Below are 18,345 nucleotides of genomic sequence, written 5' to 3' on the forward strand. Positions count from 1 at the left end.
TATTGAGAGAAGCAGACCAGGCATTAAGGACGAGTTAGCCAGATCACATGCATTAAGTAGGAGTTAACGAACACAGTTAACGAGTGAACTGCTTGGACGGCGCTCTTTATTTCTGTCGGTTCCCTAGTTCAAGCGCGTTTTACGATGTTGGCTACAAGCCACGCGTTCTATTATCCCACATACAAAAACAACGGCGAAAGTATTGAAATTTGAAATTGCAGCTTAAGGAACACAGTGCGCATTTTTATTCAAAAATACTTTACTCATAAAAACAAATTTACCGGCATAAGCGCAGCTAGAAAACTTTGGTAGACACTAGGTTCTAAGTTTTCGTTAATTTTACTTTATAAACGCATCCTGCGTGATAATATAAATGCTCATACTGAGATAGGAAAACTCTAAGACATTCGTGAACAAAAAAAAAGGGGGGACGTGTAAACGCAATTTTAGGTTTAGTGAAAAACCTGAGCGCAGTGAGGGTCGTATGAACAGAGATATAAAGGAAAAGAGTTATGCCAGAAAAGCTAGTATCATCAACCTAAACACTGCCTGCCGCTGGGCTGGAATAATGCAAAAGAGCCCAGTTTCATTTCCCGATTCATGTGCAATGCTATAAATTAAATGTCGTTTATATCAAGATTTCATTCTTGTCAATCCAAAAAAAAAAAAAAAAAAAAAAAAGAAGAATGAGCGTAATAATAATACAACAACCATAAGTGCCCATACCAGATCCCCCCCCCCCCCCCCCCCCCATAAAGGTTCTGAAATATAACTAGACGGTTGTTAGAGTTTGTTGGTGAGAACCAACAAGTCAAATTAAAAAAAGGGAAACCAAGAAGTTAAAGCGGTCGCAACGCGCTTCTTGTAACACGTACCCTTTCTAAGTTCGGCAAAAGAGCTGTCAAACAGCACAAGACAATCTTTTCGAGCAAGTGCGTTTTACGTAACATACGTGCAGTAAGCTGTTAATGACCTAACAGGGAAGTGAAAACATACGCTAACAACATTCACGCAGGCATTTACAGAGCTTCGATAATTGTGCTCTGTGGGATGTGCGACGGTAATGTTTTGCACAAACTACGTAACATTGACGAGAGAAAAAGAAATTAGAGTATCCTGCTACTCTATTTCGCCTCAAATATTACCATAAGCTGCTCGATATAAAGCACGAAATTGCTGCAGACATGATGTAAATAAACTTGGTCTCGCGCGTCGTCGTTACAAATAAATAAAAAGCTCATTAAAGACTAGGCGTGAAGGTGTTCAAAATTACGCAACTTCAATCACATCCCTCCGTATACTAGGACCCTGTACTGCCCTATTATTGAAGAGTTATTTTCATTGAGTTATAGTTTTAAAAATTAACAGAGAATGTGAGTTGAATCGCGACAAATACCATTGTATGCCTAGATCTGAAGAAAACAAACGAATTGTTCTGCGAGTTCGGAACACAGCCTGGAAAAGCGCAGCGTTAAAAGACAATGAGTATTTGCCGGCGTAACTCCCCGCAGACACGGCAGTGCTGAAATTTAAAAAGGTGATCTATTATATTTCGAAAACAAAACCTTCGCCAAGGAGTCGTTTACTCGTGGTTCGAACACGCGCACACGCATCGCTTGATGTCGGTTTCGTTCCAAGTTTCACGGTCGTTTCCAACCCATTCGGCCGCATGTCATCGTGCTGCTGTCATCAAAATCTTCAAGCGCCAACTCGAGACGAACAAGTAAACATGTTGCGTTCACCCTCGGCCTCATATGACAAGAAATTAAAAACACCCCGTCACTGTCACGGAGAAGTGATCTGTGAAAGTGACAAGTCGAACGCTGAGCGCATTAAGGGAACACGCGGGCTCACCGGGACTGATGAGGAGCAGTGTGGCCCACAGGAGCAGCACCGCCCAGTATCCGACGCCAGATCTGGACCGCATGTCTTCCAAGTCCGTGAGGGGCTCCTTAGACGCTGTTGTCACCGGGAGCACAGAATGCGCTCTGCCAAGTCCGGAGCATGTCGCCGCGTCGCCTCAACCCACCCCCGTCGCGACGGAGGGGAAATCGGTTTGGATAGCGCGCAGCCTTCTTCCTGTCTGTTAACACAGGGCTAAGAAAGCTTTCCGAGGCCTACGGGGCAGCCAAGATTAGAGCGCGCCCAGCAGTGAAGCCCAACCACGGGACCGGAACACCTGTGGTGGTGGCTGCGGCGTGCTCGCGAGCGCCGACACACGCGGCGCTCTCAGCTGACTGTGCGCTGCCGTGTGCCGCCTCCATCGGTCGGGCGCGTGTGCGCCCGCCGCCGAAATCGTCGTCGTCCGTGCCTGCTCTCTTTCTCACTCTTCTACTTACATTTGTTCGCTCTCTCTCTTTTCTCCCATCTCCTTTCTCTCATATCGCTCGCTCCTCGGTTCGCTTTTCGGTTCTTTTTGGGACCTCTCTCCCGCATCTTCCTCCAATACTCTTTCCCCCCAACCGTTGCTTCTTCTATTCGGTCTTTCAGGTCCTCCTCCTGGACTGTTTTCCCCAAACGAGAGACTGAGGCTCCCCCTGGTGTCTGTTAGCGAAGGAGAAATGCCTCGCGGTTTCGCCCCACGTCCGCCAGAGCTCCGGCCCGTTAGTTCGCTCGTTCGTTCGTCCGTACGTCTGTGCTTTCATTCGACTCCGGAACTTCGTTTGCCTGCTCCTCCGCCCGTGTTCTCCTTTATTTGGCCGCGTTCCATTAGCCGGTGCTCTACTCGCTTTCATCTTTTTTTTTTTTATTACTCTCTCTCTCTCCCTCAATTTTTATGCTGCGACTTTGAACATGGACTTCGTTTCTGGGCTCAACTTCGTTTCAGGCCTTTGCCGCTGGCGGGAAAAGGATCCTTAGACGCTCTTCTACGCTCATTCCCCGTGTTATAAAGCAAGGATGGGTGTATGCACAGAATCCAATCAATGGATCAGTTCATCTGTAGTTTTTCTTCCTGCCTATCTATGGGTATATTTCTTCCCACTTCGAGACGTTCGGATATAAGTGCGCAAAGTTCCTTTTCTCTTGCTAACGAAGCAGTCTCGCAAAATCGGAAGTGTGCACGTGAGTACGGGCCTCCAGCTCGATGACTTCGAATTTGCAATATTTTGCATTTATAAACTCCTTTCACCTCCTCACAACCTCAGTATTAGTACCTTACTTTATTTTTATTTTTTAATGTTCTTAGTCACTCAATAAAGGAGTGCTTTTTGAGGTTCTTGCAGCATAAAATTTCGCGCCCACTGCAATGTGAGGCTGCAGGTGTACTCTTGCTTTCAAGTAATTCGGCGATAAAAAAAAGGGATACGGTGTTCGAGTTCATTTTCATCGCATTTGTAGCTACGTGGTATCAAAGACACGCAAGAGTCATTGATTACCGTATAGCAGGCAACTCTAGATTCTTTTGGTTCCACCCAGAAGCGGGATGGCAGAAAAAGTTCTAATAGCGAATGACATAGGCTGCTCGCTGTTCGCATTTGTCGTCATCGCAACGGTAGGTACACACGTCATCGCGACACTACACTGTGGCTGTTTTGCCAATATCCGTGATGCTTGTGTATATAAGCGTCGGGGTTATGGAAATTCAAGTAGAACGAAAGGAAGATGATGGTTTGCACGGTATGAAAAAGAACTGAACAAGGGTAAATGGGATACGCCTCAGTTCGCAGATGAGCCAACGTTTCGACAAGTGGACTTGTCTTCGTCTGGGCATAGCGATCATCACTGGCAGGGGCTTAAATACGCTTTTGCTTCCGAAGAAGAAAGGCTGGGGAGGGGAAAGTGGGTGTGGAGGTGTGGGGAGGAGAATATGGGTGAGAAGAAACCGGGTCATGAAGTGAAAAAAAAAAATTCAGTATGTACTTATCAGCCAATGGAACCAGGGATTCTGTGGTCTGCAAAAGAAGTAAAAGCGGCAGTACCAGGAAAAACTACAATGCCGGGTAGGTGATTAGTCAAGACACTTATGCACACAGCGGTAGGCCACACGGCGTTAAGTGCAATGTGCGAGATTTATTCGCCTCAGAGCTCGGACGGAAGAACCGCCACGTATAGGATTTTGTGTATACGAACGTGCAAGCGTCCCAAGTCGGGCCAGACGTCTCCTGCCTCTGGACGGTTCGAAATGTCGAGGAGGTCGGCAGTTTTGCACCGGATCGATAACCAGCACAAGAGGTGCGACGGCGCTGGCTGCAGAAAATCGTGAGCTTCAGATGGACACTTGATCCTCCCGCAGCCATCCCCAGAGGGACGAGTGGTCTGCGTATAGTCATGATATTTGGGGATGGGATGGGCTCCCGTGGTCTAATACGGGAGCGTTGAAGGCGTGAGGATGGCTGTGAAAGTGGAACCTGAAGCAGAGGTGTCGTCAAAGCTCCAGAGGCGACGATTGAGAAGCAACCGAGGAAAGGGAGCAGCCAAGAATCAGGATTAATCGAGAGGGGGCACATTGAAGAAAAAAGAATAAACGAACGGGCTCTTTAACCGCCAGGAAGTGGGCAGATGGATTATAACGCGATCCTCATAGAGCGTGTAAGCAGAGCGGAGAGAACGCAGAAGGGACCACAAATAGCCGCTACGGACTCGTAACTGAACGTTCATTAAGAAGAAAGGCAAAAATTACTCACAAAAAATAATTAACAAGGAGGAAAAATAAACGGTAACAGGACGCTGGGGTAGACTGTAACACATAGGATAGACGCCGTCGTCTGAGGGTCGCTAGACGGGGCCGGGGTACCAGCAGAGCCCTCAACAAAACCAAAGGGTGAAGCAATTCGGGCGTGTAGAGAGAGGCGCAAGAAGTACGCGCTGCTACATCACAGCGTGACCGAGAGCAATTAAGCCACTACGCTTAGGCGCCTATAAACCAATACGTATCCAAACAGAGCTCTATATAACCCCCATGGTCCGAGAGTGAATTAATCTGGTACGCAGACATCGTTACCTTACCCCGCACAACATAGGTCTAGCCTCATAATGCCTAAAATAGATAGCCCTAAAATATTGACCAGTCGGAAGACCTTATAGCCGGACTCGCAGCACCAGCTCACATTGTTACAGCAAGCCTGAGCCGCAACTTACATACACTGCGCAAACATCGCCCCGAATGTGTTTTAAAACATTCAGACATTCAGTACATAAAACCTCTCACCTCCAGGTGATAAACAGCACAGAGTGTATATGAACCGATTCCCCCCTAGGGTAACGAAGTGGATTCCAGAAGGTAAATATAACAGGGACCGGCAGGTAGTTTAGGTAGTTGGGTTCGTTAGATTGCTTGTGAATTTAATCAGTCGCACCTGGTGCAAGACAGCTTCAGTTTAGGATGAATTAGAGATGAACTTATTCTGCAATGGTTATAGCTGGATTGGCGATAGAGGACCGATGCGGAGAGGCGACGAAGGAATGCGAAGAGTCCTTGGAACCTGCGAGCGCACGCTCGTGTGTGTGTGTGTGTGTGTGTGTGTGTGTGTGTGTGTGTGTGTGTGTGTGTGTGTGTGTGTGTGTGTGTGTGTGTGTGTGTGTGTGTGTGTGTGTGTGTGTGTGTGTGTGTGTGTGTGTGTGTGTGTGCGTGCGTGCGTGCGTGCGTGCGTGCGTGTGTGTGTGTGTGCGTGTGTGCGTGCGTGCGTGCGTGCGTGCGTGCGTGCGTGCGTGCGTACGTGTGTGTGTGTGTGTGTGTGTGTGTGTGTGTGTGTGTGTGTGTGTGTGTGTGTGTGTGTGTGTGTGTGTGTGTGTGTGTGTGTGTGTGTGTGTGTGTGTGTGTGTGTGTGTGTGTGTGTGTGTGTGTGTGTGTGTGTGTGTGTGTGTGTGTGTGTGTGTGTGTGTGTGTGTGTGTGTGTGTGTGTGTGTGTGTGTGTGTGTGTGTGTGCGCGCGTGCGCGTGCGTGCGTGCGTGCGTGCGTGCGTGCGTGCGTGCGTGCCTAGCTTTTGTTACTGAGAGGCGAGGGTGAAGTCGGAATCTGGCCTTCCAGGTCCTTCGGATATCGAGTTAGACACTTTGCCCCTATGCCATGCCGGTACATCCACATGACTTGGTTAAAGTGGAGCTTTATATTTTAAACCATCGTTCAGTACAACAGGCGTGGTTTAAGACGTCAGAGGAAGTGATCCGGGGGTTGGCGACAACAGATGTCGGTAGCAGGCAAAGCGAGAGCACCCGCTCACCCGGCAATTCAGCTTTTTAATCCGATGCCTCGCGGACGCCATTGCTCGCGGTTCCACGAAGGTGAGGACTACAAATAAACTGCCTCAATGTGTATGTCACTCCAGGCACCTTTGGCAGCATACATCACGGTGTTCCTCACGAGCACGCCTAGAACCTGACAGGTGGCATTGCCGAGCACTGATTGGTCGGTGGTCTCTGTGACGTCGCCTGTATTTGTGTTCGCTTACATTCCTTACACGATTATCTAGCTTCCATTCCGTATTGGTGTCGGTGTAAGTTGTAGCCTCGGGCATTGTTAATCTTTATGCAAGTGTTGATTTCCCTAACCTAGGCAAGAATAGGCGCTGTCACGTGGGTGGCCTTCATGATTGTTGTAAATAGATACGATGTAGGAGAGAATGACATCACAGGTCTCGTGCCCAGCGTCCACGTGCCCGTGACTAACTTATCGAACGGTGTTTTGTTCAAGCCATTCCATTAGCCCGCTAGTTCGCGGTTTGTTAGCAGTCCTTAGGTGGTATGTTTGGCTGTATTGCTGAGTGAAATTCAAGAGAGTTCAGATTCTAAGACCTTGGAGAACTCGGTGCAAAGGCTAAAATATCACCTAGACACCGAAAGAGGTTTTCCACTTGAGGCTTGCCAACGCCATACCCATTGCTCTTTGGGTCGTCAGTAGTGCGAAACATAATGGCACGACACTGAGCTCGTGCCACTGAGAACGAGACACTGAGAACGAGAAGTTCTCGGAATGGCACAGTTGGTCTGGTATATTATTGGTTCGAGCTAAAGGATAGATGTCATTCTTCATTATGTTGTTCAGAAGCCAGTATTCGACCCACGACCAAATAATTTCATCTTTCTTTCTCACCCAGGGACTCTTCGACGGCTGGATGAAGTCATCTCAATGCATTTCAACCACTTGGTATCAGATGGCTTGGCGCTCTCTCGGAGACACACAGTAGGAGCTTTACACGAGAAGCCTACCATGCTCGTCTGTTACAATTCAATATTTTTGCAATCGAAGTTTCAACCTTTAACAATTACGAGAAGCACTCCCTGTAACTGCGAGAAAGACTGCTTGCATAGTCCTGTGCAATTCGATCAGGGCTGATTTTCTGTCAAGCCCAGGCGCGCGGCCTTCCTTAGGTCAATTTTTTTCTTGGAATTGCGTGGAACTTCGCGGTGCTCTCCCAGAGGTTAAGTTGAATTAACGGGGATCATTTTGCCCAGCGCTGGTCTACTGACACTCGCAGAACGCCTATGACAGTGATGACGACTGTGTGCATGCTTAAAAGATCGTCATCTGTTTGGCGCGGTGCCACGTCACAGACTCAACGACACCCTCTCCCACTTTTAACAGTCGTTTCAAGCTGGCCACCAAACGTCAGCACCCCTGGAAGCCAGTGTAGACCCTATTTATTCTGCGTTTCGGATACAGACCCAACTGTAAATTATTTCAATCGTTTGTGTCCTGTGCTATGTGCTTCTGACGTCACCATGTGTCTACTTTTGTTTTTATGTGAAACTCGGCTTGATATGAGAAAAGAACGCGAGAAACAAATCAAGGCCCTTCACCTGCAGAATAAATAAAAAACAGAGCAAACCGCGAATGTTAGAACACTGTTTTCTTCGTTTTCCTCACTCGCAAGTTCTCTTCAGGCTTTGTATGTCCGTCAAAATTTGTGTTTACCGTTATTTCCGTTTCTCTCCTCTTGAACAACACTCCCCACGGTTAGAAACGGGAAGTTATTATCGCGGTCCACTTTCCCTTTATAGAAGCGCACGCCCCCCTCTGAACGATGCACACATTGCTCGTTCTCCACACACTTGGGTATGGAAAGGTGGGGCGAGAGGGCAGGTGACTGGAAGAGGAGGGAAATGGGCCCGCAGTTGGAGGCCCTGGTCGGCGTGATCATCCAGCGTAGTACAGCCGACGAGGCGTGTCGAGAGCGTCTTTGGAGAGTGCCGCACGCGTGGCCGTGCGGGGTGCAAAGCGCGCTATGGAGGCGCGGCCCTCCCGAGAGCTCGCCTGCATCGAGCGGCACGAGCGAACAGCACGCGCTCGCGTGACTGCTCACCCGCTGCCGGGCCAATCTACGAACGCCCGTGAACCATACTCGGTGGACTACTTCCGATCGTTTCATACAGCCCGCTATTTTCTACTTTTCTTCTCTGTTCTCCTCCATACCCCCCCCCCCCCCCCCCCCCCCCCACTTCTTCTCACTCAACTTGCTATTTCTATTCTATATGGGGAGGATGGCCCGATCAAGCTTGGGCTAGTGTTCGTGGGCGGCCTCTTTGAACGCGCTCGGCATCGTAGTGTAGTCCTCATCACACGGGTGTTTCAACCCGTGTTACGCTATATGGAAAGCAAGAACGCAAGCGCTGATTTCGGCTATATGCGGAATGAAATTTGGCACACAATAGCACTGCCTTTAAACGGTGCTTTGTAATAGAAGTTTTTGACTTTTAAAACATGTAGAAGTTGCGCTTCTTTTTTTTTTAAGTTTTCGCGTTTTACTTTAGGCTTAGAGCTACGCCAGATTGTTTGCCCATGCTCAAGTATCGGGAATAGTCCGTTGCCTCAGCAGTGCCAATAATTGGGAACCCACGCTATTTAATGCAGGTAAGTAAATTATGTTAGGCTCGTAAAAACTGAAAGGAAAATAGAGGTACCTTGATCGCCTGCAAAAAGCAAAATGGATGCAAAATTATAAGCACTCTCTTATGCAAATACTTTCTTTTAAGTGGACTATACACAGTAAGAACAATAACGCTCTGGTCGCACAAAGGGTGCTCAATATTTATTCTCTGTTTTTGTCAGAGCTTTCAATTTGCGTCAGTGCGAATCCCGCCCAAACGAAAAAAAAACTACAGAACCATGTCAAAAATACGACAGAAAATTGTGTAGTTCAGTCGTAAACGTCAGATTTGCCTGTAGTTCTGTAGTAGTTTTATGTAGTTCTGTAGTTTTTCTGTTGAAGTTTTCTGTAGTCTGTAGTTCTATGGTACTTTTGCGTTGTAACTACAGAACGCTGTGATGTTACTTCAGAAAGTTCTGTTGTCACAACAGGTCTTCTTTCAAAAGCCGCACAGAAATTCTGTGGTAATAACAGAAATCTTTCTGTAGTTTTTTTCCGACTGGGCGAAACCTCAGAATCTTAGCTCGCCTGTTTCCTATTTCAACGTGTTTTCATTATTCGGTGCTTCTATATACAACAGGACGGAAACTAGACGCAGTTTCAATTGCATACACCGGTGCCGCCTGCTCCGAGCGCACATAACCCGGCATGGACGCATAACCCGATACGGACGCCGACCCGACCGCCGGATAAACTGACACGCCATGACTCAACCGAACGCTTCTGCTCCAACGAGCTTTCGCCGAGCGGTTTCAAATTGCGTACCCGTAACAATCTAATCGCAGCTCAACTTCATTATATCCATTCCCGGAGCGTCCGTTGCACCCGCCGGGACCCGCACCGCGCATCCGTTTTCTAATCTCGCGCCGACCACAACCGCCCCGTAACTACCACGACCCCTCGTTCAACCGCGCACTCCCCCACGACTGCCTCAAGAACAGATGCTACGCTCCCTACGCGCTTATTCTGCGTGCTTATCGCTCGTGGACGCTGAGAGGAGTGCATTTTTATGCTTTTTTTTATATTCATCGAGTTCCTTTCGGGAAAAAAGAAACAGAATTCAATTCCGCCGCACTCAAGCTATATACTATATCGGTCCTACCCGGGGTGCTTTTAGGATATGCGCGAGTACGCATCCTGTACTTAACGAGCAGAGCTGTCCCTCGAGCTATCGTGCTGGCGGCGACTGATAACTATGTATGATTCGAATGCATCCGGGATATGTAGGGCACAAATAAATCGTGTCGTAATTAGGCATAAGACATGTGCCTAATTACGACAGTGGTCGTAGTAACTAAATGCCGCTGCAATGTTGGCTAAAAACCTGATGGTCTAAGGCTTTCAGAAAAAACAAGATGCCTCGACTAAATGGCTACCTCCGCAAATACTATGAAAAAAAATCATTCGTTCCCACAATCCCTTTGCCCCCCTTTCATTGAAGTAGACTTAGCCTAATAAAGACAGGTGCATAATTATCGTTGGCTTTCTCGGAGAAAAAAAATTACACTCCTTCGTAATATAAGCTTCCACCACGGCCTTAACCAAGCCTTAAACAAGGACACCTTGAAATGTTAGCGATTGATTGATTGATTGATTGATTGATTGATTGATTGATTGATTGATTGATTGATTGATTGATTGATTGATTGATTGATTGATTGATTGATTGATTGATTGATTGAAAACTTTATTGAGGGCATGGAAATTCCCGGAGTTGTGGTGCATGGTCCGCCTATTCCGGCAGCCCAGTGGCCTGCGCCGCAACATGGGCCCTGTGACTGTGAACCAGTCCTCGTTGTTAGTCGGGGTCCTCGCTGTGCAGAATGGCCTCTCACTGCTCCATATTGCGGTGAGGAAGTTTATCGATAAGAGCTTCAATATTTCAGTTATGTTCGGTCAATATTGAAGTATGCCTATGTTGTTTGACATCCGCGATCTTTAAATTTGACCGACGTGCTGAAACGTGTACAGAACTGTGCTGCTCGATTTGTTAGCCAGATCTATGACTACAACAGTAGTCATAGTTCCGAGCATTAAACAAACACTTACTAGCATTACACTAACGAGTATTGAACTATGAGGATTAAGCTAACGAGCATTAAACTAACGCTGAGATAGGTGGTTTTATGTACACGAAGAGAAAACTTTCGATTAGAAATGCTATATAAAATCGCCCATGGATAAAATAAGGACAAATAAAGACATGTAATTGCATCCACGGCATTTCCAGTCCCGTAGACTTGACGACGAATGGAAAATTAGGGAAATTAAATCCAAAGCTAACACTTATCAAAGCGCGTTTTTTCCACAAACAATTCACGATTGCAACCAACTACTTGAGCAGACCATCTATAGTGCTGGTCTGAGTAACTGTTCCGCACCCTTTTATCGGATGTTTAGAAGGGCGCAGTGGTCCTCGTTCTGTACTCGCCTGCTGTCATGTGTGTGTGTGCGTGTGTGTGTGTGTGTGTGTGTGTGTGTGTGTGTGTGTGTGTGTGTGTGTGTGTGTGTGTGTGTGTGTGTGTGTGTGTGTGTGTGTGTGTGTGTGTGTGTGTGTGTGTGTGTGTGTGTGTGTGTGTGTGTGTGTGTGTGTGTGTGTGTGTGTGTGTGTGTGTGTGTGTGTGTGTGTGTGTGTGTGTGTGTGTGTGTGTGTGTGTGTGTGTGTGTGTGTGTGTGTGTGTGTGTGTGTGTGTGTGTGTGTGTGTGTGTGTGTGTGTGTGTGTGTGTGTGTGTGTGTGTGTGTGTGTGTGTGTGTGTGTGTGTGTGTGTGTGTGTGTGTGTGTGTGTGTGTGTGTGTGTGTGTGTGTGTGTGTGTGTGTGTGTGTGTGTGTGTGTGTGTGTGTGTGTGTGTGTGTGTGTGTGTGTGTGTGTGTGTGTGTGTGTGTGTGTGTGTGTGTGTGTGTGTGTGTGTGTGTGTGTGTGTGTGTTCAATTTGTTTACTCTGTAACCTCCCTCGTACTATAATGCCTACGGGCGCTGCAGGTATTTTCAATAATAAATAAACAAATTGCATTAATATTTTAAGAAACAGCGGAACATTTAACACAATGAAAGCAATTTTCAAGCAACTGAGAGTTTATCGCGCATATGCTTTGCAAGAAAAGGAATTCAGGGCAAATTGGTGCTCGAGTGTCGTGAAGAAAAGTGTGAAAGAAACAGGTTCCTCCCAGCTCGTCAGACCGCTTTGTAAACTCCGGATGAAGTTCTCTCTCGTGTATGTGTCACTTTTTGTACGTTCTTTCTTGGCGCTGCTTTTGCCTGGAGATGTTCGTTCACCCTCTGTGCCAAAATAAACCAGATTTCCCCAGAAAACTATGCGCCGTTGCTTTTACAAGGCCACCGAATATGCGCAAATATGGCATACGGATACGACACCGTTGCTTTTGCGTCGCTCCGAACTCCGACGATCATCATCATCATCAGCCTGACTATACCCTGTTGTGCCGGTGTGGTTATCACACAGTAGTCCAACGTCAACAGGGCTGTGCGAAGGAGTTGGTTGCGTAGCGCTCGTCACCCGTTTCGTGAACGAGTGCTGTCAGCTCATTGGGCGGTAGCGATGAATCCGAGTCGGCGCTGGTGAGATGAAGAAAAAGCTTTATACACTATTCACAGGCATCTACACAACGAGATCGGCTCTAGTGCCGAAAGCTAACATAGCCATACGCGACTGTTCTCGCGCAGCGACGACCGGGGAGATTCCGCCGCGTCCGCTCTCTCAGGGGGCGAACTGCTCCCGATGGACGCTAGTGACGAACTCACAGTCATAGTCTCGAACGGAAGCATTTGAGTCTCTGCAAACCGAGAAACCGTTGACGCTCAAATGGTCCAATCCGACGGCAGCACTTTCGCAGGGCCAATGGGAGAGCTTGCTGCGCTCTTGCTTCAAATATGCCTCGGGGCGAGAAGGGGTCCACCGCCAGGGCCACGGCGCCGAGCTGTCTGGATGCTCAGCTCATGTTCAAACACGTCGCTTCTCTCCCCTTGACACGGCTCGCCTCCAGGGCATTGGTGCTGTACAGGGAAGTATCAGACATTTGTGAAGGAGGCGTTCGCCGGAGAAGTTTGGCGTCCGGCTGAATTTCTGGGCGGCAATGGCCGGGCACAACAACCCACTGCAGGGCGAAGGCCTCTCCCATATTTCTCCAATTAGCCCGGTTGTGTGCTAGCTGCATCCACTTGACCCCTGCGAACTTCTTAACCTCATCCGCCCACCTAATTTTCTGCTGCCCCCTGCTACGCTTTCCTTTCCTTGGAATCCAAGCGACCATCGGTTATCCGCGCGATAATTTTCCAGGCAGCTAAATTCATTTGCCCACTATTGGTTCTGTATTGGCAATGTCCGGTCCAACATAAGACCAATGTATTACCAGCATAGCATCAATATTGGGCCGATGTATTGTGCCACCTGGAATCACTGTATTTTAAGCTTGCGAAAACCTTTAATGGCTCATACTGTCGTGGACGAAGTGTGTCCCGCTTTTGCGGTGTTCTGATTGGCTGAGGCAGGATGCATTCCTGCCATCAGTAATGCCACACTTGAACGCGCGCCAAGGAATGCCACGCGACAGGAGCAATGGTGTACCGTCCAAACACTTGCCGGAGTGTGTGTGATAGATAAAGCGCCTTTCCTTTCCTGTAAACCAATTATACTCGTATGTAGCACTGCAACGAATGCCGACAAGAGGCTAATGATGGGAGGCAAATTATAAGATAAGGGTAGGCTTTCGCCATTCTCCTCTTAAGAAACATCAAAGAGACCCTCTAATTTTGTTTCTTCATATTCTAAGAAATGTTATCTGCAAACGCCATCTCTTCGATGTTGTGTTTGAAGAAGGATGCAACACAGCGCTCTTCTTCTCTTGTTCTAACACATTGCAAGCACGGACGACAGAAAAAAAATTAAGAGAAGGGAGAGATTAGGGGGAGGAAGCGGGGGGGGGGGGAGGAATTTGAGCATCTATTACAAAAACGTTGAGGCACTGCTCTTGCCTGCATGTGTCTAGTAGTCTCTGTATTTGCTGACCTACTTGTGAAACAAATGAAAGAGAAATACATTCATAGAGAATTGTTTACCTCACCCACCGTTTTTCTTTTGTTCGTTGACTGTTCCTGTAATTTCCCCGCACTAATCAAATCGACCGCCCCCCCTTCAGCTCGCATCTTATTCCCCTTGCCTATTACCGGGAAGCCTATCGCGTCCTTTTCCCAGACAGCGCTTTATAGAGAAGGTGAACTCCTAAAGTTTACTTTATTCCCCTGATTCCCGTAGTTGCTGTATTATTCCTGCTTTTCTTGCTTGCGCACCCTCTGGTCTCATGTCGGCGCCTGTTTGCACAAAACGAATCGTCGCTACCGGTTGACACACGCCGACACTTGATCCCCGTCGTTTCCATGCAACGCGAGGGGGACTGATTCGCGAACTGTAAAAGCGCAGCCCGCATGCCGTTTCTGTGAGCGCCCCTGTCGCCGCTGCGCGCTGGCGTGGCTTCACAGGAGCCCCGATAATTCTCGTCACGTCGCCCCGCCAGGTTTGTCGCGCACATTCGGCTGCGAACGAAACAAACACCGAGGTGCCGGTGCCGCTGCTACCTTGCTGCAGTTCACGCGTCTGGCGTTGTCACTTCGTTACTCTGGAACTCAAGGTCTGGCATATGATAGCGAGTGCCGCCCGACTGCGTCGATCCCATTTTTCTACTCTCTAATAAGATCGGGACGCTAATGCATTCGCCGACACGCGTCGATGCGCAAACCTTCTCTGTACGCGCAGACCTTCTCTGTACACGATTCGGACTTCGTTACTAACCTGGCGGATATTTTTGCTCTCTCCTACTGTTATTTTTGCTGCGTGCCATTTATTTTGTCCCAAGCATGACTGTAAATCGTGTTATGTTTCCTTTTCACGCGAAAACCTTAACTCATTCCCCTCAATAATCAATTAGTCAATCAGAAGACCTTATATGTTGCGCAGCCGGTAAGCGGGTCGGCAGCTTGCACTGTTACTAACCAAGTTTCCGTGTGTTTCCTGTTAACTCCGGTTTTGTTTCCCCTTACTGAGGCGAAAGCTCATGAGTGGCGTAGACAGGAAGCGTCCTCAGCAAGTGTCATAAAAATCTCGTCGTGTCTCGCTGGCTTAGCAACTGTGACGCAAACCGTTGTCGATTTCAAAATATGTTAAATGCTGCCTTGGTGTTATACATTAGGTATCGACATCATGAGGGCCGCTTTTGAAACGAAAAGCTGCACCATGTTTCATCGAGGTCACCTACGGAGATAATTTGTCTTTCAATCGGAGGAGGTTTATCATGACGTCACATGACGTCACAAGCCGCTCGCTAAAAGGAGATGGAACTTGCCTCAGAGGGACGACGCATTGGCTGAAGTATTGGCCTAGAATGTTCTAGGCACTACAGGTGAAGCTGCTGCGTCGGCGGCGACTTCTGCCACCGCTTCTACGGAGACAAGTGCGTTGCCGAGAAACTTACAAGCGCGGAAGCGAGCCAAGATCGAGGCGGCAGCAGCGACTGCGACAGAGGCCGATGCCTTGCAATCTTGACTTAATTCAAGGACAGTTGAACCTTTGCAGTCTTAACTAAGAATAACGGAGCCTTCGCTCTGTAACTATTATTAGAAGAGTTAGACCTCAGCAGCTTTTACATCGGTGATACGCAGCACTGCATTAACGATCAACTGCGTGAACATGCAAAATATCTAGGGAACCGGTCACGCAGAAACCGTTAGCCATATAGTTGGCAGTGTGAAAATTGTAAAGCGGGTTCCCATCGGACCACTGTACCATAGTGCAGTATAAGGAGAGATATTGAGGCTCATTTCCGATTAAGGCTAGGTGACACGTGCATCAGCAGCCCCTTGATAGCTTTCTTCCCAAAAGAATGCACGTATCTTAATTAATGTCGAGGAATGATTTCAATCAAGTTGAGTGAGTTTTTTTTATTTTATTGTTGTTTACTCATCTGGTTTCTATATATTATGCCTCGCCTAAATCATTTGGTTACCAGTCAGATCAAGTGTTTGTCTCCCTCTGTTGTGCCTCCTTGGTGCTGCTTCATTTTTTCAGTTTTCAAATGGGAGGTGGACTTCACACCCGAACGTGCCATGCCCCGTAGTCACACATTCATCCGTACAACACCTTCGGCAGCGCCCCCCTCCCTCCAAGGGCCAATGAGGACTGGGGGAGCGTTTTGAGTTCGAAGTGAGGGCCCTATACAGACACGGAGACCACTGCGCGATGCCACCACATTAGTAGGCTGCACAAAACACGAAAACGTCCTAACTTGCCATTGTGGCAGTGAGCCAACGAGTCGTTAGACCCGACCGAGCTCACAAGAAGCCTCACTGAGTACATGACCATTACCTGCGATGTAGTCATAGAGAAACAGAAAGTGTTCCACCCCTAACCGAAAAATATCACTGACGGCCGACACCAAAGTTCCGAGAACATCCGCACGCTAAGGAGGCGACGTTCTCGCAGAAGGTGAAACCAGATCTCTTTCTGTATTTCTGCAATTACTTCACGGAGGTCTATGTGCACTCCACGAGCACCATTTGGTTGGTGACTCGATCTGGCAGGTATCGCAGTCTGCAGTCTGTTATGACTACTTCATCCATATTGGCACCATATTCATTTGTGCATCCCCCCCCCCCCCCCCCCCCTCGCTTCTGGCCCGTCTTTTCTTTTTTTTTTTTTTTTTCGTAAGGCATGACTAATATACCCCCAGATGGACAGATGGAGCAAGATTTCCTTTCTTTTGTATCATAATTATGACGTGACCGTTTTTCGTGGAACATTCAAGGTGGTAGCATACCATTAACCTTTGAACCGACACATATAGCTCTAACTGCATGCCATAACCCCCTCACTACACCGCGTAACCTAGCACAGCGGGCGCTATTAGAGGAAGGGAAGCAGGAAAAGTACAGAGGGCAACGCGCTACCGGTCACGTGGCGGCGCGAACCACTGGAAGGAGCGTTAGAATCTGGAGTCGCTGCGGGAGCGAGCTTTCTCCTTCATACACGTAGGTGGTCCTAATTATTTCTACTAAATTTTAAAACAAAAGATTTCCTATCTTCCTCGAGGCAAGGTCATCGGAACAGTAAATATGACCTCGGGTGTGGAGCGCGGAGCCGCCGGCTCTCGCTTGCTCTTCAACTTCGCACACCTACTGCCGCTTCTTCTTCACACCCCTGAATTTTATATCTCCAGGATTTAGTACATTGCCTAACACAATGCCACATTACCGTCCAGTCCCCAGGGGCGCCTACCTGTCTGCTCGCCTCCTGGGACCTCCCCCTTCAAAATGCCTTCGACACCTTTGTGTTGTCCAGACCCGGCTGTGGTGCCATTGAGGTTCGCAGACAGCCATGTGAAGTCAAACCGCAGCAAACCGTGTCTGACCATGCTTAACCGAGTTTCCTCTCTGTCAGCTGGGTTGGGGTATATATAAGCATACATAATTAACTAAAAAGTTAATTAGAAAGCGCATCCTCAATGCGCACTCATTAATTTATCACAGTAAAATAGGGGACCCTGCAACTTGATGCCAGCGAAGCGTGTGCCCCTCCTGCACTGACTTCAGTTCTTTCAGAACAAATGCATGTTGTATTAGTTTTCGGATCTACGCTTTAAGGAAACCTTGCTGCTACGTCAACACTTTGTACGTTAAGGGCTGTCACATTATTCGCTGCAGGATAAATATAGCGAAACACAAAAAGCTTTAGAACACAACGCCGAAAGAAATAGCGGGTTCTCATACGCAAAACTAAGCTACTGTTTAAAATTTCAATCTTTTCCGAACCAAATTGGAAATTTTATGAAAAGCTGCCATAAAAGCATAAGGCAAAATGGCGGTGTGGATGCGAAGCGAGGACTGTTCGCTTTACCACCAGTTATCTGGCGCCGCTGCACTGTTTTCTTCTACGTCTAATTAATGACTGCTAAAAACTTTCTATTTGGCTCTAGTTGATTGTACGAGCAATCTCAAACGACAGAATGTCGCATATTTTAAGGCTGCATCTCGGCTGTTATGCGCTCTTGTCGGATGAATCAGCCCGGGAGTTGATCATAACGTTTACATCGCTCCATTTCTATCCAGGACTGCGACTTGTCCTTCGTTCAGCACAGCACTGGTTGGGAAATATCATGCTAAGTATTTAACCAAGGAAGAAGACCTGAGGGTAGAAGAATGACCGACAACTTCCGATATATTATTACTGAGTACGCGCTAGAAGTAGGCGGTATGATAATTAGAGAGTATACTGGATCTAAGCAGGCGAAAACTTTGATTAAGAAACACCAAAGTATGAAAGCCCCCGCGAACCCAGTAGACAGGATAGGACTGGCAAATATATTAAAGCTAATCAATAGGCTTAAGGTGCCCAAATTAAGGTAGTATATTATGGAGAACATCGAGCATGGTCTAAAGAATGGCGATAGCCTAAAAGCGCTGGGGAGGAGATTAGGCATAAGCAAAAACAAGATGTATGAGCTAAGGGACAAGGAGGGCAATGTCTTTATTAATA

The 18,345-nt window shown here is 47.7% G+C and overlaps 1 protein-coding gene and 1 long non-coding RNA gene across 2 annotated transcripts in view; one reads left to right on the top strand and one right to left on the bottom strand.

Annotated features, from left to right (window-relative positions):
• LOC146185736 (uncharacterized) overlaps positions 1-2,304 on the bottom strand; it is a 133,169-nt gene extending 130,865 nt beyond the window's left edge. The window contains exon 1 of the mRNA XM_084606659.1: positions 1,855-2,304. Within this exon, the coding sequence (XP_084462785.1) occupies positions 1,855-1,927 (73 nt within the window). The 5' untranslated portion in view covers positions 1,928-2,304. The remainder of the gene's footprint in view (positions 1-1,854) is intronic.
• Positions 2,305-2,666: 362 nt separating this feature from the next.
• LOC146185737 (uncharacterized) lies at positions 2,667-7,780 on the top strand. The gene is made up of 2 exons (XR_014708031.1): positions 2,667-3,063; positions 7,035-7,780. It is a non-coding gene; the product is annotated as an uncharacterized LOC146185737 (long non-coding RNA).
• The last annotated feature ends 10,565 nt before the right edge of the window (positions 7,781-18,345 follow it).

This window comes from Amblyomma maculatum, chromosome 6 (assembly GCF_055883805.1).
Source record: "Amblyomma maculatum isolate TAMU_Amacu chromosome 6, ASM5588380v1, whole genome shotgun sequence".
Taxonomy (NCBI): Eukaryota; Metazoa; Arthropoda; class Arachnida; order Ixodida; family Ixodidae; genus Amblyomma; species Amblyomma maculatum.